Source organism: Scomber scombrus, chromosome 22 (assembly GCF_963691925.1).
Source record: "Scomber scombrus chromosome 22, fScoSco1.1, whole genome shotgun sequence".
Classification (NCBI taxonomy): domain Eukaryota; kingdom Metazoa; phylum Chordata; class Actinopteri; order Scombriformes; family Scombridae; genus Scomber; species Scomber scombrus.
In genome coordinates, this window is record NC_084991.1 from 3,530,699 (window position 1) to 3,555,937 (window position 25,239).

A 25,239-nucleotide genomic window follows, 5' to 3' on the forward strand; every position below is an offset into this window, starting at 1 on the left:
ACCAAAATGTGGCTGATAAGCTTCACAGAGAGGAAACTACCATAATAAGCATTTACATTACCAAGAAATAGACCAAATGAAATGTAACAACCACACACTTCTGGACACAAATATTTAACTTTTTTTTTTTTGTGTTGAAAAGCAGAGCAACAACTTGGAAATCTTTGAGAAAAAACTTCAAGTTTCTTTTTCTTTACATGGACAAGAGAACATTTACATAGAGCAGTTACAGTACATGTAGTTACAGCATGGCGCTTCCTGCAAAAAAGCATAAAAAGGTTCCATCTCTCCCCACCGACATACACCAGGGAGTATCTGTGAAGCAACCGCCGCTGTTCACAAGTCAAGTTAGCATGTAGCACCTTTACATTATTACCTGCTGTCCTGTCTCAGTCCAGAGATCCCCACCTCTCAGTCATAGCTAACAAAGCTGCGCTAGTCTTTCACAGCATGAAGGGTGAGGATGGAGAGAAAGAGAGGGAAGAAAGGATGTTGCTACATGGTAGGAGGGGAAAAAAAAAAAAGAAGCTGGAGTGCTGCGTGTGGTTTCCTCTGTCCTCTCCTCGGACGGTTAAGAGGCTTACTGAGGGCTGTAATGAGGCCCAGGGGAGCGGTGTCAACATGTTTGACACTCCGACTCTCACGCAGCCCGTGGCGGAGACCTCTCGCTGCCCTCACACGCTCGCTTTGATCTCACATTCATACGCTCACACACTTACATGCGCGGGTGTGAAAACACACTCCAGCGTACTGCAGGCCTGAGGAGGGGAGAGAAACAGGAGGCTGGTAGAAACAGAGGGGGAAATGAATGTTTGAATGTTTAAATGTAGGAAGAGGAAGAAAAGTCGTGTGAAGATCCTCCTGGCAAATGTTCCGGCTAGACTGAAAGTGTCCTGTAGACGAGGTGTCTGCTTGTTTCAGGGTTAGTCCGGATGTTTCCGTGTGATGAAGGGAAAAAGGTCAGCAGGGACGTGGAGGTGTCTTTCGGAGAGACACATCAGATTGTCAGTGGAGGAAAAGAGGACACACAAATGTCTCTGTGTCTGCATGAGAAAGCGTCTCTCCGCTCGTCTGTTAGTGTGCGTTTAGATTCAATGTCAGGATGAAGAAATGTAAAATAGTAACAGACAGCAGAGAGAGGCAGCAGCAGAGTGTGTCCGTCGGTTATTTCGCTCCACACGCTCAAAGACCCGCCGCGTCCGCTTTATTTACACAAACTGGTCCGTTTCCTGCCCGCCGACCTCACCTACCTTTCTTGGCTCCTTTCTCCTGATTGGTGGTTGAGGATTTGGGGCCTGCCTCCTCTAGTCATGTGGTCCGGGGGTTGGGCAGGTCAAAGACGATGGGCGCGTTCATGGGCAGGAAGTTGACGGTGCAGGCCGAGGCGTTGACGAATGTCGTGGTGCCGTCGGTCATCATGCCGTAACCTGAAGATCAGACACAGTCACCATAAGACTCTCAGAGAGGAAACCCAGTGTGTTGTTGGATGACTCTGAACAATCATGGATTCAGTGATGTGACTTGTTGTGCCAAATTCTAACGTTTTATATTTCTTTTCTGGTGTTATATAATATCTATGCATGTATGATACGATTAAACTTGTAAAAAGGAATGCGGTTATATCAAATTCACTATTGTTATGGTATAGTTAGTTAGGCCACACCACCTTGTTACAGTAAGGTAGAGTTAGGGTTAAGGGAGAACTACACCAATGTTACAAATCATTGTGTTTCCAGGTGTTGGAGTACTACTGCATATGTGTAAAAAGTAGTATAGTTTAGCACAGGCATGTCCTAACTATTCTATAAAAGGTTGTGTGTCTGCAGGTTTTTGTTCCAACCAATCAGCTGTCTGAGATCAGTTGATTAATTGAGTGAAGCCTGGTGTGCTCCTGATTGGTTGGAATAAAAACCTGCAGCCATATGAACCTTTATGGAATAATTTGGACAATCCTGATGTAATAAGTGTGTGTGCAGAGGGAGCTGTGTGTAATCTGATAAATTGCATCATGATGTCACTGACATCATGATGTCACTTGAGTCAGCACCAGTTGGGATTGAAGACAAGAGAGATACAATTCTGTGGGTGCAGAGTTAGAAATAACTAATTTCTGCTACTACTACTATCACTGCTAGCATAGCACACCCAAATCTGTACAGTCATGTGAATTAAGTCATGTTGCATTGTGGGTAATGCATGTACCAGGCTTTAATAAGGACGCTGTGGATTGTTAAAAAAAAAAAGGTGAAAACTGAAATGTCATTGTTAAAGTGTCCATCATGAGTGTGACAGTGTGATACATCAGTTTACTCTCAAACAACTAAAACACTTGGTTATGTTTATAGAAAACATTAAAGATGAATAAACATTCATTTCATATCCATGACGCTGCCCTCTTTACTTTCCTCATCACCGCATCACTTCCTGCACTGTCAGTGAGCGCTGGCATCTGGACAGAAATCATGAGCCGTGTAATAAAATCATGAAATATAGATGTAGGTCTTTGGGTTACTGGGCAGCTCACACACATCACAGATATGATGCACTCCTTTCTGTTCTGACTTGATCAGCTTGTTTTGGAAATGTAGATGACTTTTTACTGTAGTGTCTCTCCATGTGTGTGTGTGTCTGATAAAGCAGAGCTGCAGATTTTACACCTGCTTTAGATCAATGTTTAGATGCAGTTTCCTGTGAAGCAGCGGCAGTCATCAACCACATTAACTACATTTTACTCGTGCTAGTCTTTACTTCAGCAGTAAAATGTAAAGACTATAAGTTATTTATTGTGTCCAAAAGAGCAAATCCTTATAAAATGTTCCTCAATACATGATAGAGTGAAATGAAAGAGGGGCTGCTCACTCTGTTACTGACAATGGACGAGGACAAAATAGTCCCACAATTAACAAAGAGGTAATCTGTCACAAGTGCAGCAGCAGAGGAAGAAGTGTTTCATATCAACGCTAGAGGAATAAATCTTCATCATTTCTAAAATAAAATGGAGAATACAGTTTAAGCAAATGTATGCATGAGTGTGACACCGCAGCTAAAAACCCCCTGCTTCAAAGCCACTTTGGATCGGCGCGCTCGCCAAATGGCAGATGTAAGTGTTACCATTTTGTCAAGCATAAGTTAACAACCGTCTCTCAAAAAGTAGTACAATTTAGCTTTGCTCTATCAGTGATTTTTTAAGTGTAGGTGTCACTTTCAGCGTCTCTTGGAACAGAGCTCGCGGCGTCTGTGTCGAGCCCTTTTAGAATTGGAATACATGAATACAAAAACGGCGAGGATTCATTTGTGTCTCTCTGAGTCCTCACATTAATGGAGCGAACCGCTTTCAGCCTGTTTCTCCTCTTCTAAAAAATCTGATCTAGTTTCTAATCTGGTTCTCTCTGATGGGGGACCGCTGCTCCAGAGGCTCTGCGCTGACCTGATAACCCCGAAAAAAAACGCTCTCTCCTCAGTCCGGGGGGAGGGCCTCTGTGCCCTCGCTGGCCTGGATGAAATGCTGATAAGAATGTGGCAGCTCAGCTTTTCTCTATTAGACACTTTAATCATTTTCTTCACGCAGCTATTGTACAGTAGATCCATATTCTCTAAGGTTACATGTCTGGATTAGAATGTTCACACAGTTTTAATGCATTTACACTTAAAATGACTCAGTTCATTGAAAAGATAACACTGTGATCTCGATGACACTGAATTTAGCCCGTTTCTGCTACATGGGAATGAGAACATGTGTCCCTGCTTTTGACCTGAGCTGACAGAGTAAGCTGAAGGATTCAGGTGTGAAGAAGACGTGTGAGAAAAAATGTACAATCTGTGTGTAAACTGAACCTGCTGCATTCAGAACACAATAAGACAAACAGCCATAGACGCTGTAATTTAGATGTGTCTCTGCTTTGCTGCACTGTACTCATCATTTATCAGTTTGATGCTAAATATTCTAATACATCCTGTGAATTTAGGGCATTAAGATTGATTGTGAGCCTGAAGAAAACGCGCAAACTCCATTCTGTAAATAAAAACAGGGAAAATGAGCGTAGATCTACATGGCGTCCCTGTGTAGAAAGCATCATATTTTAAGTGTGTGTGTGTGTGTGTGTGCGCGGGCCAGGGCTGTAGCCAAACCTATTAAAATTGAGTGTAGGAAAAGACAGTCCAAGTGAAGACCGAGACCATCAAAACTTAAAGGATACTGCTGCTGATTTTCTACATATTTTCTTAGTGTCAACAAATTTGATGCACAGAGCCAAATAACAATGAACTCATCCTACTAACAAGTATTGTTGTGTATCTAAAGTCTGGTATATCTTATTCCTGTGTGTTGTTATCCAAAAACTATTAAAAACCCGTCAGAGAGTCACACACAAACAGCTTGGGTAACTACTCTCTTCAGGGAAGAAGGAACATGTCACCCTGTGCAGCCGTGTGAATCACTGATGTGTTTTTAATAGTTTTTAGACTACAGCACAGAGGAATAAGATATATCAAGTTGTATATACACACACACAATACTTGTAAGTATGACGAGTTCATTATTAGTTTGGCTCTGTGCATCAGCTTTTATTTGACAGTGATGAAAAAATAGAGAAAATCAGCAGAATTATCCTTTAAAAGTGCTCGTTTAATATTGTTCAACCAGCTGTCCAGAGAACCAGCTGTGATATGATGTCATCACTCAGTGTAGGTCTTTGGTTTTCCACTTAAACTGTGATTACAACTCTGACAAATAAAAGCTATTTTTATTTAAATGTGATATTTTTCCAGAAATGTGGGCATAAAACAACATGTCTATATTGAGATATGACATAAAAGAAGCTAACTGGATCTGGTCCATCCTGAAGACTGTTAGTAATGACACTGATCATGTTCAAGTCAAAACACAGACGACCAATCAGACTCAAGTACCAGACTGGTCTAATGCAGCCTGAACCAGCACCATGTGAATCTTATATCTGACCTAAAAACTCAGGACATAGAAGCATAGAGTGTGTGTGTGTGTGTCTTCACGCACCTTCATGAATATGTCCAAACACGTGTAATTTGGGCTGGACTCTCCTCTGGACAGTGTTGAGCAGCTCCATGCACCCGACACGCTGCATCTTCTTCGGGACCCAGTCCAGGAAACCTGCACACACACACACACACACACACAGTGACAGTGATGGTAAGTCATGTGCAGCTGCAATGCATTTTGGTGTATTGAGTCCACAAGCAAAAATTGACTATGAAACTTTAATTCTTTTAAAAGTTTTTCTCACCTACGAATAAAAAGAACTAAAATCAATGGCTGCCAGGAAAAGCAGAACATCAGTCTGATAACTTGTAGTACACTGTGCAGAGTGGTGTGCAGTAATGTGTTTAATGGACAGTGGTGTGCTGTTTGAAAGTGTTGGCTTATTTATAATAAAGGTTATACATTTCCTCTCCTTTCAAAAAGCCATATATCACATTTTAAAACAAAGCTCTTCATTTTCAGGCTCCTTGTTTAATGGCGCGCGCACACACACACACACACACACACACACACACACACACACACAGGCTGTTAGAAAGCAGCCATAGAAAATAAAGATCAATCACAGCCACACACAGATGCAGACTGTACATTGTGTGTGACAAGGATGAAGCGTGGAGTGTACATGATTTAGTGGCTGCTCTGTGAGGAGGGATGCTGCTGATGCTGAGTCAATAAAAGCATCAAGACACAGAAATAAAATGAGCGAGGAGCTCCTGCCTCCATCTTCCACGCCTTCTGTCGCTCAGCCCGCACAGAAAAAGTAAATATGAAAGAAAGAGTGAAGAGAACAAAGGAGCAAATGAGGACAGGAAGTGAGAAACATTAAAAGTCTGTTTGCTTAGAAGCTAAAACTCCTCTGTTACTCCTCCTGAGGTTCTCACACTTTTTCACTGTTAGGAGTTGTTCCTGATCTGAAGGCTCTGAAGATAAAGGATGAATTATTGTACAGACTGTACCGACCCCAGAGGCTAATGTCTGGTTTATGTTGTAGGTCTACAGTCAAGTGTCAAACCTATAACAGTAAGTCTAAGTCTCTTTAACTTTCTGCCATCAAATCTCAAGTGAACTCAAGTCTTCATTCAGTCAGTTTTCATGTAAGCCAAGTCTCAATGAAGACAAGTCAAAGTAGACTTGTGAAAGCTAACACACCAGCAGAGTCTCATGTTTTCTTCCAGCAGGGCAAAAAGAAAGAAATAAAGGGAGGAAAGACTCTTTAGGGATGACTTTCAGATAGTTTATACACTGTAATGTTTCTACTACCAAACAGAGTAATAAAACTGATGGACTCTCATACTCAACACACACATAAAAACTCCCATCGTCTCAGCTGGCAGTGAATCAGTCACACTGGTAAAGTGATACAGTCTAAACTTCTGTGTCCTCCAAATGTATCAACCTGTAAAAAAAAAAAAAAACCCCACACACACTTCTAGTATGAGTGAAGGTATAAAACGCCTTAAAACTGTTAGTGTGTTCTTTTACAAGCCTTGGGAGACGGCGGAAGTGAAGTGAGAAGTTACGAGGGCTTTTTGTGTCTCGGGGTATTTCGCTCTAATGTGCCGCTTGTTTCAAAGCAGCTGCTGCTTTGGGCGCCGAGCCTGTTTTTCCTCCTTTTTTTCTCTTTGGTCTCGCTTTCTCTCTTTCTCTCTGCCGTTAAGTTGGTCCTCACAGCCAGATAAAGAGGCCATATTTCTCTCTCTCTCTCTCTAGCTGCTGATCTGATGCTTTATCCAGTCTCATAAATGACGCTTTTTGCCGCAGTGCTCGCGCATCTCCCTTCACGTCAGTCGTCCACTTCTCCATCTCTTGGCTTCTGGTGCTTTAAAAAGACACTTTTTCCTTGTGTTTCTCTGACTGTGTGTGTGTGTGTGTGTCTCATGCATTAGTAGCCTGCTGTAGCTGCTCCATATGCCGGTGGCTTACGAGCAGATAGCTGGAGACACTTGGCTAAGCTGAATGGAAAATAAACGGCCGTGTGTTTGCAGCCGAGACGCAGACACAGAAATCAATCACACACACTCGTCTGAACACCACAGCTGCAGCGGGAGATGAGGTGTGAAAGTGTGTGTGTGTGTGTGTGTGTGAGAGAGAGTGTGAGTGTGAGAGAGAGAGAGAGAGAGAGAGGACTGTGTGTGTGTTTGTAGGCAGGAGTCTCCGTCTGCTTGTGTGTGTGTGTGTGTGTGTGTGTGTGTGTGTGTGTGTGTGTGTGTGTGTGTGTGTGTGAGAGAGACGGAGGAGTGTTTACAGGATGCCATTCAGCTTGTGCGCCGGCATCTGTGTTTGCTCAGACTTTTGTAACGAGTGTGTGTGTGTGTGTTTGTAGAAGCTGAAAGGTGATCAGTAAGAAGGTTAATAATCTCCTCTAAAGAGAGAGTGAAGGTGTGACCCGACTGTGTGAGTCACCGCTTTGATTATGTTCAACCTTTATTCATCCAATCAAACCCATGATGACTCACCAGCGACACTTTCACTGATGTCTTTCATTTGAGAAGAAAATAAACATTCATAGTGTGTTTGAAGTGTGTGTGTGTGTGTGTGTGTGTGTGTGTGTGTGTGTGTGTGTGTGTGTGTGTGTGTGTGTGTAAGCTGTAGGTAGATATGCACACATACCTGAATACTGTTTGTGTGTTTTTTATGCATATGTACATGAGTGTGTGTCAGTATGGCAGCTATCATCCTACACATATTATGTGTAGGATGATAGCTGCCACTGATGAGGTCATGCCCTCTGATGCTTTAAGCATCTTAAGAAGAGAAAAAACCATGTTGGATATTATACAGACTGATTCCAGTACCGTGTTTGATTGTCTCTGTGTGTGTATATATTTGGAGACTCTCTTGCCTCTTGGGGACAAAAATCAAATCCCCATAATGTATATCAATAGTTATTGTCAGGGTTAGTATAAGGAAATGAAAGTTAATGGAATATTCTCTGAAGTGATAGAAACACAACACTCTGTTTGTTTTTGTGTGTGTGTGTGTGTGTGTGTGTGTGTGTGTGTGTGTGTGTGTGTGTGTGTGTGTGTGTGTGTGTGTGAACAAATGCATACTTACACATGTACACATACTGAGCTTGTATGCATGTTGTATTAAGAGAGTGTGTGTATGTATATGTATGTAAATATCAAGCTTTGCATGTATGTTTAGTGTGTATGTAACTTTATGTCTCTGTGTGTGTGTCTGCTCATTCATATAAATGTACAGTATACACTGTGTTTATGTGTGCGTGTGTGTGTTGTAATGTGTCTCTCACCCAGTGGGGGGCAGTGTGTGACCAGGATGTCTGTGTTATCAGGGATCTGGTTCCACTTGTCCAGCAGAGCCTGACCCCGTGGCAGGTTGAAGCCCCAGCCGTAGTACCAGGGCTGCCTGCAGACACACACACACACACACAGAGAGAGAGAGAGACGGTTGTTTGGTTAATACACTCAGCCAGAAGCACAGACATCATCATGTAGGACGTTTGGTGTCTCCTGCCTGTCATCCTTTACATTAAAACCTCTGCTATCGTCATATTCCAGCTTATTAACAGTAACTGATGAGAACCATAGAGCACAACATATCACACAACCTGCATCACTCCTAACTACAGCATAGCATTCCTCACCATCAGCACACTGCAGATAATATGAAACACTGGAAATATGATCACAAAATCAATCTCAAAACAAAACAAAAACTCGGAGGCACAAATGTAATATAATATAATATAATATTGATGACAATCTCAATGATCCTCGTATAACGATAATAATAAAAACACAAATGAAACAAAGCAGCAAACAAGCAAAGCAAAAATAAAAGAGAAGAGCACACAAGGCGACAGAGAGTGATAAAAACGACAAAAAAACTAAACGCTGAGATTAATTTGAATGACGTGATGCTCCAAAATGTGTCAGTGTTGCCTGGATGGTGGATGAAGAGGATGGTATGTGAGGAAGATGAGTGTGTCCATGTGAGAGACGACCAGTGAGAACTTTGGAAGCAGTTTGGTTATTGATTAGTCAATTTAAAAAGATAATTGATCGGCGACTGTTTTCATGATTGCTTTATCGTTCTTTTTTTGTTTGTTTTTGATGGTTTTCTTCTCAAATGTGAGACTTTAGATCATGAATCATGACTGATAATGAAAAGAATCAATAGTTGCAGCTCTATGTGTTATTGTCAAACCTTAAGTTCTTAAAAACACTCAGTTGTGTTTTGTTTTCTTCAGACTGTGACTTCCTGTAGTCCAGGATTTTTAAAAAGCTGTAAGAACCAAAGACAGAGCAAAGATCCAACATTCAGCGTGACCTCTCACTCCTCTCCTCTCTGCCTCACACCAGCTGTCAAGCTTCTTTGCTTTTACTACTCAACATGTGGTTTGACCTTTCAGCTGAGGAGCTTCCCCTGAGGGCCTGATGAGGAGCAGTCATCACCAGGAGGAGGAGGAGAAGGAGGAAGGAGGAGGAGGAGGGGGGAATCAAACATTAAACATCTCCTTGATCACAGTCAGCTCTGGAGCACTTGAGGACGGGAAAAAGGGGGGGAAGAAATGAGAAAAGAAGAGAAGGAGAAGAAGAGGGAGGAGAGGTGGGCCTTGATGGCTGGGGCTCGTGTCCCTTTTACTTTGATAGCGGACGCCTCGGCAGTGAGTGACGGAGAAGAAATTAACATGTCACTTACAATCTGTACTCCGATCCATCTTCCTCCACCACACGCGCTCCTTCCTGTGTGTGTGTGTGTGTGTGTGTGTGTGTGTGTGTGTGTGTGTGTGTGTGTGTGTGTAACCGCAGGCGACGACGTCCGCCACTGCCATGCAACCGGCTCTTCTCCCTTTTTTTTTTAAATTGCCGAGAGCAGTCACTCGAAACGCCAACTTTATCGCTGCAGACGCTCCCCGACGCGTCTGTGCTCAGTGGAACATCAGATGAGGATTTTTTTTAGAATAATTTCCGGATTTTGTGTGTGTGTGTGTGTGTGTGTGTGTGTGTGTGTGTGTGCACGCTCAGGGACGTCACAGACAGATGGGGAGACAGAAAGACAGGCCTGAAGATAGGAAGTAGGAAGGAAATACCTGTCACACACACACACTGACTGTCTCACCCTTCTTTCTCTCTTTCTCTAATTAAGAAAGCTAAAAACGGTGATTCTAGGGTCACCAGCGCAGGGAGGGGGTGGGGGGGGGGTCAAGCACATGTGGCAATGCATCAGGGGAAATCATGTCCTATTTCAGCTGGACCGGCACGCCATTTAAATTCCATCTCTTCCCGAAACATCACAGACTAAACATTTCTGACGAAAGATCCGCCGCTGCCTATGAACACAGTTTCAATAATTTACACAGCGAATATTAAAACATTTAGATCGGCCTCAGCATATTAATAGGACCTGTGAAATGTAATATTCATGTCCATACTAACATGGACGTCTCAATTAAAATGAAATGAGCTCGGCGGCTGCTGGGATGGATGCTCCCGTTCCTCTCTCAGCGTGTGAATGGAGGGATGAGGAAGAGGAGACGGTGAAGAGCTTGAAGAGCGGAGGGATAGTTATCCTAACGGAGCCACTGGCAAAAGCAAAGAGAAAGATTCATGAGGATGGAGAGAAGAACACGTGATGATGGAGGAGTTCAGGTCAACTTACAGGACCGTATTGTACTTTGACATGTTTTATTCACTACAATCATGTACACTTTATTTATTATTTATCACAGCACAGTCACTGTTTAGACTGATGGCCTTTCATGGAAGCAGCAGCAGCTCCTTTCAGTTATTGAAAACATATTGTGAGAGTTGGAGCTTGCTGGAGAAAAGCAGTTAGTTTATTATCTGCAGGCTGGTTTCAGGATTTTGACTTGAATCCTGGTTTGGATCAAATTCAGGATATGATGTTTAAAACCTGGTTATACACATCCAAACTTTTACTAAGTAGTGTGTGACTCAAGCTGGAAATGAAGCACATGTTGCATATTCAGGTTATTTTGGGTTAAGTATGAAGGAACATCTGTGTGATCTGCATGAGTCTCAGTGTACTATTAAAGTCTCTGTCTTAGCCAAGATATTAGTGTGTATCATGTGTTATCTTTGCACCAATCAGAGAGTTTTCTAGAAACAGTGTTGAAATTAATAATGATATAATAATAATAATAAACCTTATTTATATAGCACTTTTCTTACAGAAGAAATAAAAACCAAACAAGACAGATAAAGACAGAGGCACAGAAGTAATAGTTCATGGTGAATAAATTAATAAAATGCTCAAAAGTAAAACAGTAAAAGAATGAAATCAATTCAAAGTTGTAAAACTATATAGAACAATTCAAATATGTCCAAAAAAAGTTTTAGGAAGAGTTTTAAAAGAATATAAAGATTTAGCATGTGTGAGTTAAGAGGGCAGAGAGTTCAAGAGTGTGGGGGCTAATTCAAAATGAACAATGCTCCAACATCCTATAATAGGCATCTGAGTCAAGTAGCTAAAATTCTGTAGTAAGTAAATGTTTGTCAGAGCAGGAACATGTTGAGGTTGAAGTTAAAACGATTATATGAAAGTGTGAATTCTGGTTGTTCTTTGAATTTCAGAGCATGTTGAATAGCAGCTGAAAACTCCACTGGTTGTTGGAGCATTGAAGCCGTGGTCAGGCAGAGTGTAACTGTTATAACTGTTATACCACACAATGAAAACAAGTGTGACAACTGGCAGTATGTTCATAGTGGACTGGAAGTAACTGATGACTGCAGCCAGGAAGTAGCAAAAAAGAAAAGCACAACGTTTTTTGTCCAAATGGGATAAATGTGAACTGTACTGTAATATGAAGTGTTTGGTGGTGGAGAAACTTCAGTATGTTCCTGCATGTAAAAGCAGTCTATCATTTTTATTCTCTGTCAAGACGTCTTAAAAACATTCTTCCTCAAATGAAAAACTTTTTTTCTTTAAAGAGGCTCTATATCACATTTTTTTGGGGGAAAAAAGAACATTACCTTAAATTTGTCATCCTGTAATCCTAAAAAAGCCTGATGATCAAGTCAATCATGTTGTCATGTGAGGATTACAGTATCCTTCATAAAGTAGCCCAGCTTGTTTTAATTTGGTGCTATCAATCACTCTGGAAGAGAAGGCGTATCTCATTTTGCAGCCAACCTCTTCCATGGTGTCCGCCGTGCCAGCAAAACGTCTCCATGCCGACCGTAGGCGTCTCCATCACAGTTACTAAAAAGAGATTATCTGTCGCGAGGAATTGACCGCAGCTTCTTTTCTGAGAGAGAAGCACTCCTGTGTTTGCCGAGCAAACCCGAGACTAACTGAATGTAATTCCACGGATAATATCCCTGCTTCAGAATGATGATGTTTTCATCAGGTGAGGGATTACAATGGTACAAGTGATTTGTGTTAACTTAGAGGAGGAGAAGCGGGCGAAGCGTGGAGCATATTAAAGATTGTGTTAATGTGGTGGGCTTCTATTTGTTATGGGCTTTAAAAAAAAAAAAGGGAAAAAACAGATGTTTGTGTTAGAGCGCTCAATCCCCAGACACATCTTCAGGGAGCACACTGGGAGGAAAACAACAGCGTTCAAACCATTACTTTCATTACACACACACACACACACTCACAGGCTCAGAGTTTCAGGCTTCACCTCTCGTAAGGACAAGAGGAAAAGTCAAATTAAACACTTAATCTAAAATGCTTTTAAGGATTTAACACTAGGCGAGAGATACGCTGCACTTTGCTTACGTATATGAGCTCACATGCATCAGTTTGTGTTTGTGTGTGTGTGTGTGTGTGTGTGTGTGTGTGTGTGTGTGTGTGTGTGTGTGTGTGTGTGAGGCCCGCTGATATCACTGGAGTCAGTCCATGAATCATTAAATGTCTCTGCCGAGGGCTGTGGAGCACCCATGCCTGCCTCCTCCTTTCCCCTTCTCTCATTCTCTCTCTTCTTCATCTCTCACCTTCATCCCATCTCTGTCCGTTCCTCCTGCTCTGCCTCTTCTTGACACATTACTCCATCCTCTGCCTGTCTCTCCTTCTTCATTTCTTCCCTCCTCGCTCTCCTCGTTAGCGGGGGGAAAGCGACCCGCTGCCAGGAGAGCGGGCTGCTCTGTGAGAGGCTGCCTTCAGAGTTTGAGAGGGAATTTTTGATAAGCAAATCAACAGTGAAGGTATTCTGAGGTCCAGTGAGGAAGAGAGTGAGAGGCAGAGTTTGGAGGCAGGTCAGGAGGAAGTACTGCAGGACAGAGATCATTACTTCAGGACTTTTTGAGTACTGAACAAAATGTGTTTGTGGCAAGTATAAAACTGCAACAACAAAAAAAATCTATTTTTGGCCACTTGAGGGCAGCACAACAAGCTGGAACCACAACAATGACATGTTGTTACCTATTAAGTATGGCTAACATGTTAGCAAACATCATTCACTCACCAAGTCTACACAAAGCAATATTACTGTTAATATGAAGTCCACCTGATGAATGTTAGTCCAATATTTTCAATATTTTTCTCTATTTTTTAGGTTTACCAGAGTTTTTGGGTTAGAAGAATGTGGTGAGACTCAGAAAACGATAAAGTTGTAAAACCAAAACAATGATCTAAAAGATACTGAAAATCTTTGTAGAGCTGAGAGGAACAACAGAGCTGGAAGATTATTCTGTAAGGGTTCACCACAGTGAGAGACCCCTTTCATATTACACGCTTTTTTGTCTTGTGAAAAAGTGGGCTTGTCTTATATTCAGGGTGTGAACAATTACAGGTCAACATCACATCTTCTTTTTGAATGGACAAAGTACTGGCCTACACAGAGTGTTGCATTATAGTTTTAATGCTGTTAGGCTGCTGAGTGTCCAAAGTGTATTCTAACGTCTCTGCTGCACAATCAGAACATGTCAAGTTTCCAAATATCACGGTCACTGATGATTAGAAGCTCAAAAGAACTAACAGGCAGTTGTATAAATGCTAACTGCTGGAGAAAATCTATTTGATCTAATAGGAAGGTGTGTGAGTATTTAACTATACTGTAAGTTAAATTCAACAAGTATTTGACCAAAAACAGATGTAAGAAAACAGGGGGTGGTCTTATAATGTGGTGGCTGCCTTATATTTGAGACAATATGGTATTCAACCTGTTGTTAATATAAACATATTGATTAATGCAGCTTTAATTGATAATTGAGCATATTTTAAGACCGTTCCTTTCCGGCAAAGTTTCAAAGATTACATTTTCTTAATGCTATGGGACAATATACATTTCTAATTGTTTGCAAATGTAAAAAACAAGCAAAACTAAAACTATTAATATATGAACACATCCATAGCCACATTGGTCCAATTCCAAATGCACACACTAAAGTTTGTGCGTTCACACACACACACACACACACACACACACACACACACACACACACACACACACACACACACACACACACACACACACACACACACACACACACACACACACAGCCAGAAATACTCACTAGAACACCAAATGTGTTTTAATCCACTGATGAAAAAAAGCACCATTTCCTCCTGTTTGGGTACTGCTTGCTAAAAACTACAGTGACCAGCTTTACAGAACTGGCAGGAATATCAATCATGTTCAAATATTATCCAGAAATAGGAGGAAGGAAAAAAATCCAGCAAACACATGTACACACACACACACATACACACACACAGAGAGAGAGAGAGAGAGAGAGAGAGAGAGAGAGAGAGAGAGAGAGAGAGAGAGAGAGAGAGAGAGAGAGAGAGAAAAGAGATGAGGGGGAAAAAATGGACGTGAGGTCAAAAAGTGCTGTGGTTTATGGGAATGGGGAAAAAAAGGGGGGGGGGATGAAATAAGAATTAAAGAGGATTACTGTAACGAGGTCCAGCTTCATGTGTAGAACGGGCCCTGTGCTAATCACTACATGCACCGACGCAGTGAAAACACCCAACCGTGATCACCTCTGCTAGATTTAATTAACTACTCCTGACTTAACGACCCTAATAACAGGCTGGGAGGCATGATGGGGGAGTGGAGCGCCCGGGCTTTGCTTACACACGTGTCGGTGAAGCCGTGTTTCTGTCGTGTTTGGCTCGCGGCACACGAGCGGAGGTGTGTATTAGTGAATGTGCTCTTGTCTGTTTATCAAAGTGTGTTACCTTCCTGCCTCCTCTTGCCCAACATGTATCTTTTTACATCACAGGACCTGCTTGCCCCCCTCATTAGGAAACCTCATTAGGGAACTGTTTCAATTAAAAGTGTGTGGAGGGAGGCTGCTGTTCCTCCTGGGACTTCCCTGCTCTGGCAGAGGTTGCCTGTGAAGCCTTTGTTAACCGGTCCGCCTCGGAAGAGACTCGGCCTCTATTGTTCAGTCGAGTGCAGCTTGGAGCCAGGATTTCATCACTGCTTCTATGTGCCTTTCCTGCCATTGTCAGTGGAATATGGTACATGGGTCAACTCCTCAAAACTAATGTAAAATGTTTCACCTAATATAACTCTATAACCACTTGCTAGGAATGGTCAATTCAGGTCAGTGAACACATCTGCAAAACTTCAGATTAATTTTAATGACAGTGTTTTATGTCTCTATCACTTTATTAATGATGTTTGGGTCCTCAGCATCGTTCTTGATGAAGGTCTGAGCACTGAAACATTGTTAATGAAGTGAGTACAAGTGACAGTGTGCTGGAATTTTTTATCTATTCACAGTCAAGGTTTAAGAACTTTGTAGTACTTATTATGTCCATGTTTGTGCATTAAATAAACTCAGGTTAAGGTACTGTATATTTAGGTTTAGGCAACTACAATACTTGGTCACAGTTAAGGATAGACTGTGGTTTCCTGACCTCCACATCCTCATTTCCCCCCTCTCTCTCTACAGGCACTGCTTCCTGCATTGTCATTGAATGTCGTAAATATGAGGTGTAGAATCTTCCAATTGAAGCTTATTCAGCGATGTTTCAGGGTTTCAGGAGCAGGACTACATCATGAGTTCTCTGCCTCCAGCCTTTCTTCTTCTCTTTCGTACGGTCCTGAGAGGGTCCGAACTAACCGGGTGCTACGGCAGACTCCCTATAACAGAGGTCATTAATAAGCGGACTAGACTGTCAGTGAGATACACACGGAGAAAAACAGGATAGAAAGGTGGCAGATAGGATGAAGCTATTGTTTTTTTGTTATAAAGTTATTAGATGTGAGATGAAGTTTATGGTTAAAATTTAAGTTAAGTTTAAAAGAAAAAAGAGATTCTTTTATTTTTCTAAAACTAAACACTTTATTTAAGAATCTAAATACTAATAAATGAATTCTACTGTATTTATTTGACAGTCTACAATCTAGCCACTAGACACAGATGCTGACGGAACTACAACGCTATTTCAAGCTACTGAAAAAGAACACAGACATTATGATGTTCCAGACTTTCACCTGAGGAAATCTTCACAAATTGGACCTCAGTGACATTAAATGGAATACCTCTGCTCTATAAGCTTCCTCACAATGCAGTCAGCAAGCAGAGGAACCATGCTCATCAATTGTTTTTCTTAAATAAATTGTTTAAACACATCTTGTTGATGGCGTGGTCCTTGCTAGTTGCAAGTGAAAGTATTAAATGGTTGGATACTGGACTGAAGAAGTGGACAAATGGGTAGGTGGGACATGGTTTGACTGGATGGGCTACATTCTGATCGGGAGAAAAAAACTGTCTCTCTTCCTTGTCTTCTTTGACCCGGCTCTTACGTCTTGAACACTTTTACAATCCCATATGTAATTACAGCTACAAGGCTGCTGTGTTAATGCAAACACAAAGTAATTATACAGTCCTGCCTTTAGAAAAGCTAACTTCATTCCTTTCCTAAGCTTGCTGAGAGCTGCAGATATTCAGCATTGGAAACTTTTAACTGCAGCTCTTAACCACCGCTACTTGACATTGAATCGAACAATAGAAGAGGCTCGAATGCCGACCAGCAACAAACAGTGAGGCGTGTGAGCACCGGAGCCATTGTTCCCCTTAAAACATTCCTCTGACCTGATGACGTCAAAGGCGGCGATTCAAAGAGAAGTCAAGCAATCAAAGCAAACAAGACATCAAAACACAAGGCGAAATTAAAAAAGTTCCTCTTTGGCGGTTTTCACAGAAGCGATGTGTGAAAGCAGCATGTTTGAAAAGCAGATACTCCTACAAGCCTCGCTTCCTACCATCATCCATTCTTCCCTCCCACACAATGGGATTAGCGATGCTTGTTCAGGCAAACTTGACAGTTATAACTCAATAGACAGTGTGGCGCGCCCGCGGACACGAAACGGGCGCGCGTGTGTGGATGCAAAAAAATGATGCGCACACATGCTGTGGCGCTCGCGTAGCCCGTGGTGGTACATGGCAAGCATGTGAGAGTTGGACTCGGCGGGGCCCACTCAGCACAGCGGGGGGCAGAGTTAGAGGGAGACAGACAGAGAACAAGTTGTTTTATACGTTACGAGGAGACAGTTCTTCAATTTAATTATTTATCGTGACTTGAAAACCACTGCAGACGCACGCCAGTCGATTCCCGCCTCGCGTACTGACTTTGATGTTTAATCGTGGGCTAGCGCACATGTGAGTCGGCCCGCCATGGTGGGCTCATCCTCACAGCGGGAACGCAGAGATCCAAGAGAAGGAGAAGGAGGGGACGTGAGAGAGGGAGGAAGTAAAGAGGGTAGAAGACAAACTGCAAAAATGTGATGTGGATGATAAGACAAGATAGACAGAATAAGGAGCATACTGGAGGTAGGAGTGATGGCGTGATGAGGGAGAGATGAGTTAAGAAAGAGTGAGAGGAAAGGATGGGGAGATGAGGTGAAGGAGGGATGGAGGGAGGAAGACATCGCTGGAAGGCAGAGTATATCTGACTCTGACAATAAGGAGGATTAGAGATGTGACAGAGACTAGCCTGCAGCACCCTTCTCACTGTCACTCTGTGTGTGTGTGTGTGTGTGTGTGTGTGTGTGTGTGTGTATTATGTGGTCCCACCACCTCACTCCATCCAGTCCTCCCTCCCTGTGTGAGTCTTTCCTCCAAGGACACACACACTACCACACACACTTTTGGCCAAACGTGACAATATTCCAGCTCTGGTTCTTAGGTTGATATTAATGCATTTACACACCAAATAGGATGTGTGCAATGTATGAAGTAAAGTCATTGTTTATGTGACATGCTTTCAATTTAAACATGCATTTACTCACACATTCAGAGCTTTTAACTACATCTCAGGGTCAAGTGATTCACTACAGCGTGTTGATCTTTGCTGGAACTAAAGTAAAGCAGATGTTTTGACTGGTTACAACAGGTGTGAGTAATAGCATTATTAATTGCTGCTGGAATGAATTGTTAATAGTTATTAGTTCCACCTGTCTCAATGTCTGCCGTGAAAAATAAGCCTTTCATTGTGGTTTCTTTGGGAGAGATGCAGATATTCGTCACATAAGCAGGATGTATTCAGAAAGTACATTTAAAGAATAAAATGGACAGAAAAAAAGAAAGAAACATAAGCCGAATCCAAAATTCTGACGGTTTAAGCAATATAATTTTTTTTCTATTTTCATTTGAAAAACTGAAACTAATGAGAAATGTGCCTGAAAATAAACTTTCATTTAATCAACAAATTTAATGAGCAGCATTACTTGTTTTCAGGCTGTTTTCTGCACTGAAGTCACTGCTGAGTAAACATCATTAATACCCTTTAATCCAGGACATCATCCATATTTATTGATACTTGATAACTGAACTGAATTTGACTAACCCCCAAACTAGATGATGATCTAGCAAGTGAGGAGACAGATGAGGAGGAGATAGAGAAAGAGGTGAACTGCTCCTTTAATCTGCCCTTCCTGTGGCCTTTGGTTCCACCTGTGTGGCGGTGACTGTGTCTTCACCCCCACACCTCTCTGCAGAGAGGCAGATTGGAGACATGTTGGCCCTCAGCATGACTTATGTAACTCGCAGCAAGTCCCAGGACGGACACACACACACACACACACACACATACAAATGCAAGCACACACACATTATACCCGCAGATGCAAAGGTACACACACGTTCAGTTCTCTTCAGAGATAGTGGCTATTATGGACTTCTTTTACCTTAAGTACCTCATTTTGTGTGTGTGTGTGTGTGTGTGTGTGTGTGTGTGTGTGTGTGTGTGTGTGTGTGTGTGTGTATGTTTGTGTGAGAGAGAGAGAGAGAGAGAGATAGTGAAAAATCTCCATAATAGTGTAATTGCAGGTGAGCAGTGAGTGCAGGGGGGGGTCTCAACAGAAAGTGGTTAAAGGATTAAAAGATTGCCAGAGCTGTGATCTACACACACTGTTATACTGTAGGCGACACAGTCTTCTCGCTGATACACTAGCAACACATTCACACACACACACGCACGCACACACTCAGCAGTGGGCCCAGTTGGGTTCAGTTTGGTTGTGTGTGTCCAAGCATCCTGTGAATCCTGGACAAGGACACTGTGGCATCACAGAGCCCATCTGTGGGACAGAGAGTGGGGACATCTGTCCATTTGACACACACACATACACTCTCCCTCACACACACACACACACACACACACACACACACACTACTAGGGATGTAGACATTCCCAGTGTGCGCTGAATGCTGAATGCTCACTAGTGTCTCACTGTTCATGATGAAGTGAAGATGTTCTGTGATGAGCCTCACTTATACATATGAGTGTATGTATGTGTATGTATGTGTGTGTGTGTGTGTGTGTGTGTGTGTGTGTGTGTGTGTGTGTGTGTGTGTGTGTGTGTGTGTGTGTGTGTGTGTGTGTGTGTGTGTGTGTGTGTGTGTTATATTAGTTATTTGCCTGATATTGGGAGTTTCTTTATTAGCATTATTGATTAATCTAAGCTTGTAATTTTTTGGGAGGTATTTTTGCCTTTATTAGTAAGTTAGTGGCAGAGAGGCCGACAGGAAAGAAGGGGAGAGAGAAGTGGGTACGACAAGCACCAGAGGTCCCTTGCTGGATTCAAAGCAGGCACGTTGCGTATACATGGCATGCACTGTAACCACTCGGCTACCAGGGCGCCCCAGCTTGTCATTTTTTTTGATTAACTGATTAAATGTTTAGTGTGTAAAATGTCATAAAGTACATAGTGAGAGAAATCCTCATCACAATCTCAAGAAAATAAGAAAATAAGAAAATAGTACATCCTCACGTTTGGAAAGGTGGAACCAGCAAATATTTGGCATTTCTAGTATTTCAATACATCTCTTTGATTAAGTGGTGATTAATGTGTGTCAATAGGCTCATTGATTAATCAACTTTGTATCAGGACTACTTCACTTACTCTCAACTAATCCCGACATAAGTCTTAAACCTACATCCAAAGCTCATGAGCAACTAAGATGCAGATTCAGAAACCACACACATTTCAACAAGATGCAGGTTTGAGGGGGGGGGGGGGGGGGGGGGGGGGTGCTGGGGGTGTATGGACCAGATTTCTGCACTGAGGGACATCATAGATCAGTGCCTAGGATGATCACAGCCCTATTTATCAACTGTGTTGTCTTCCAGAAAGCCTTCAGTAGTTGTGTATAGGAATATGCTGGATGTGTGTTATTACTATTGGAGCGTTCTTTACACACTTAGCATCCAGGTCTATTAGTCAGCAGTGAGACAGTTCTCTCCCTCCTCACCATCAGTTGGATCATGTCCCAAAAACCACAGCAGACACACACAGAAGCTTTCACTGGACCTTATTCGGGTAGAATGAAGATTTGGACTTGATGATCTCACCATCTGCCACCGACCCCCCCCCCCCCCCCACAACACACAAGAAAGAGTAGCTTTAATAAACGCTGAGCCACTTCAGAACTCCACTTATTCAGAGGACACAGAGGGACATCAAGGCAAGATCAGGGACTTTCACCAGTGTTATATATCAATATTCATTGAAGACCTTTGTTCATGCCAAAAACCATACTAAGACAAAATAAAAAGTTACCTTTGAAAACAAGAACTATAGCAACATTTATAATATCCTTCTATAAATAAAAGTTAAACAATAACTTAAAAAAAAAATCATTTCTGTTTGAATGCATCATTTTCTACGACCTGCAAAATCACACACACACACATAGCTAAAACAGTATCCTCCACTGGCCAAATCTATCTGTTGTTCAGAGGTTGATGTACAGTAGCTGTTTGACCTGTTGAACATCTGGTTTTACATTCAGTGACATTCTGCTACTGTCAGTAATGATATGTGATGTTACTGGTTCTTGGAACAAGTTAATTAATCTACAATACACTGAGTTATATAAGAAGGACAAGCTGAAAACAGCAGACCTGTGACAGATGAGTTAGCCAGTGATCAACTTAACTATGAGGACTCAATATGCTTCTGAGGATAGGGAATGATGGAGGGAGCTCATTGTGGACTAATCGTTGGCCCTTGACTTTTTTGGGGGTGATTTTTTGTTCTCAAAGTTATAGGAAGGTTGTGACTCAGGAGGTAGAGCGGGTCATCCACTAATCAGAATGTCGGTGGTTTGATACCTGACTCCTCTTGTGTGCATGTCAAAGTGCCCCTTGGGCAAGATACTGAACCCCAAAATGCTCCCAATGATTGCCAAAATTCTGATTCTAAGGTAATAATTAAGAAATTTTAATTTTTCTTATCAGTTCCTAAATGTGATCAAATCCTTTAAGAGTGCAAACAAAGACTACATATCTGCCAGGACTTGTCTACATCTCACACACACACACACACACACACACACACACACACACACACACACACACACACACACACACACACACACACACACACACACACACACACACACACACACACACACACATTTTAGTATAGGGTGTTTTTAAAGGTCTCAAATCTGAAAATGAGTCAAATTTGGCTCTGAACAGTATGTAAGAGTTTAGTAGACCCTTAAAAGATTTAAGATATTTCTGTTATCTAAACATTTTACCTTTTTTATTTTTTTACCATATTGAAATCGAAGAACCAGAATCGATAAGCAGAATCCGCATTGAGGAAATTCAAATGATACCCAACCCTAACTAACCCATTCTGAGAGGGCTTCCAAGAAAGAAAAATACAGCAATATTTCTGTCAGTGGGAGAAGTTTGTCCATCCTGAGAGACAGAAGCATACATTCTGACAAATTCATGAAAAATCTGCCTTCCACGTCTCAAACTGTGCAGGTTCTATACTCTCCATCCATTCTCTAGTGAGCGGTCAGTGGCAGCTGCTGTCTTCCAAAAACTGCACTGTTTCCCCACTTATCCTGTCTGTCCATCCATCTATACTACACCCATCCATCCATCCATCCATCCATCCATCCATCCATCCATCCATCCATCCATCCATCCATCCATCCCCAAGGCTGTAAATTCTGCTTTTTTTGCTGAAGCGCTGAAATATCACACCTCAAGGCCTGCGTCAATTACACACACTCAGAAAGGAAAGAAAACACACACACACACACACACACACACCTGGCAGGTCTCAGTCTCCCTGATGTTTCTTGTTTTTAATAAATGAAAGTCTGCTGTCGTAGAGGGATGGAAGGAGAAGGGGGGCGGGATGTGTTGTGGTAGAAAAGAAGAAAAAGGAGGAGAGAAGAAGGCTTTTGGGATGAAGAACGACAGATAGGCAGACAAAGAGGAAAAAAGCAGAGCAAGCAGCGTGGAGGAAAAAAAAAAAAGTCAAATGAAAGGAAATACAACACTGTCACACAAAGACTTGAAGAGTGAGAGCAAGACAGACACATAGAGGGGGAGGAGGGGGGGGGGAGGGGGATGGTGCTGGACAAGCAGAGGGAAGGAATCATACGCAGGATTAGTGACAGATGAATAGTCGAGTCCCTTGTTGCTGCTCTTCCTCTCCTTCTCTGACACTCGCTCACTCCTCTTCATCATCCTCTCTCTCACCAGCCGCTTTTTGCTCTCTAATCAAGTCAGATGTCAGGAGAGCCAAAACTGATTCCAGCCCTCCTGAGAAAGAGGGTTTCATGTAACACATCCTCAGTTCAACAGATTGAGTCCTGCTCGGGGACTCTGATCCAACTATTGGTTGATTTAGTACTGAACTGTAGACAGAGCCGTCCCTCAGTGAAGGTACATCACACGTACACGGAATAAAATATTAAAAACATCGTTCAACATTTTCGTGTCTGCAGCATCGCGTCAGACTGAAGATTCTGCATGTCTGCAGCATCATTTTAAACACATCTTTGTAACGCAGCTTGGTATATTTCTATATTTAGGATGTTGGGTTATTGAGTGGAATTTAGAAAAAATAAAATATAAGAATTCAATTCTGCAAATTTGAACAAAGCTTGTCTGCAAAATGCTCACTTTGCAAGGACGGATGTGTGAAAAGCTTTGTAGGGTTGAAGAGGTTGTTAAAAGCACAAAGGGCCACAAATTGTTACCTTTTTTTTTTTTTGCTGATTACTGTTTTAGAGCCTTAAAATGATTCACATTCATACAGTACTGTTCTCATCAAAGCTGTGACTAGATTACCCCAAATTAGCTGCTAGCATCTGTTACCTTTGTACCCTTAGTTGAACGTATGTGCAAAAGAAAATGTGACCGAACATAACTTTAAAAAATATTAACAACTGACGGTATATTAAAGAGATACCAAAGATAATGGAGTATTGTTTAACTGGCAACATTTTAAGTATTTCTATGTAAAATGCACACAAACCTGCATTAAATCCAAGCAGCTAATTTAAAAAGTCCTAAAACTACAGGTTGTTGTTAGCATGTAGCATCTAGAGCATAAGCGACACGCTAGCAGCTGTTTTAGCATTGAGGAGCTTGAAAAAGTAATTTCCTGTCTCTCTACTGTCAAATAAAGGTGTCTATGCTGGAAAAAATCTTTAAAAAAAGGAAGAAGAATTAAAACCCTTCACATTAATGTTGTTTGGTTATCAGACTAGTTCCATTTTTCACTGTCCTTGGATATAATTTTAGCAGAGCTGGTTAGCTTTAGCTGCTATCAGTTAGCATCACATACGGTATTACTGTAGTCTACATGTGTAACCTAAAACTAAGCCTACAAACTCATGTAAAAAAGCAACTTGGATTTATTTTGAATTAATTTTGTTAAACATTTGTTAATGTGTTCTATTAAGGTAAATTAGTAGATTTAGGTAGAATTGGATTTTGACGTTCTACAACACCAGGTAATCAAACACTGATTGATATTATGTTTTAACACATTCCCAAACTAATTCCCAATTAAATCAGCAAAACCAGCTGACACAAAGTATTTTTTTTATTTTCTTGCATTTAATTTATTTAATAAACTTAAATTTGTTGCATCCAACCTTTTTCATGTTACCTCTCCTCCAGCCAGGCTTGTAACAGCCAGGTTGGGATTTCAACCTTCTCATTTATCACTGCAGTATATCGCTGACTGTAGGACTAGTCTACAGTTTTATTCCTCCAGTCAGCAAAAGGAGATAATAGCAGATACACTTGTAATTATAACAGTGATTCATATAATCCTCTAATTGGGATCAACTGGCCATTTAAATCCAATTAAATTATCCCTGATTTGATTGGGTCCCTGTACCCCACTTTGAGGACCACTAATATGTAATTAGGTCCAAACCTGCCTGTGAGGCTAGTGAAAAGACTGTTTCAGTAGATCATTGGACCTCAGAGGCTTTAAATATTACCTACAATCTTGTCACCTGAAGATTTATTGATTTTAAAACTGCAGCTGTATTGAAGCTAACTTCCATCCTGGGGTGTAAAAGATGTGAGGCCTTGATGTTTGGTGAAGCCTACTGATGAATTACACCTGAATGTCTTTCAGTCGAGCACCTTGAAGGCTGTCCTTTCACTCATCCATTCGTTTAATTTTAAGGCTTCATTTAATTTGTCAAATCCAGCAACTTTTAAGGATTTGAACTTTAAAGACCTGCAGGAGCTGTACAATGCCAAACTCATCCCGTAGCCTTAATATGTGGCTATGTTCAGAGTACTTACACAACACTTCAGTACAACTCTTACTGTATCAGGCTTCTGGATGAATGGATCTGTAGACCTTGATAAAGCTGAATGCTGAAACCTGCAGAGCTTTTAACTAACTTTCTCCCAGAGCTGTCCCGAAGTACAATCTAAACCTGAATGAATGTGGACCATCTAGAATGTTACTTTTCTTTTACAGTTTTTCTACATTATCATTAGTTAACATCATTCAAAGTGTTGTTTAAACCTACAGTGCAGAACCTTTA

At 41.6% G+C, this 25,239-nt stretch overlaps 1 protein-coding gene across 1 annotated transcript in view; it reads right to left on the minus strand.

The window, feature by feature from the left end:
* Nucleotides 1–1,308: 1,308 nt before the first annotated feature.
* The window catches only part of mpped1 (metallophosphoesterase domain containing 1), a 76,955-nt gene continuing 53,024 nt past the window's right edge, over nt 1,309–25,239 (minus strand). The window contains exons 4-6 of the mRNA XM_062443951.1: nt 8,274–8,389; nt 5,015–5,128; nt 1,309–1,427 (exon numbers count right to left, since the gene is read on the minus strand). Of these exons, the coding sequence (XP_062299935.1) occupies nt 1,309–1,427; nt 5,015–5,128; nt 8,274–8,389 (349 nt within the window). The remainder of the gene's footprint in view (nt 1,428–5,014; nt 5,129–8,273; nt 8,390–25,239) is intronic.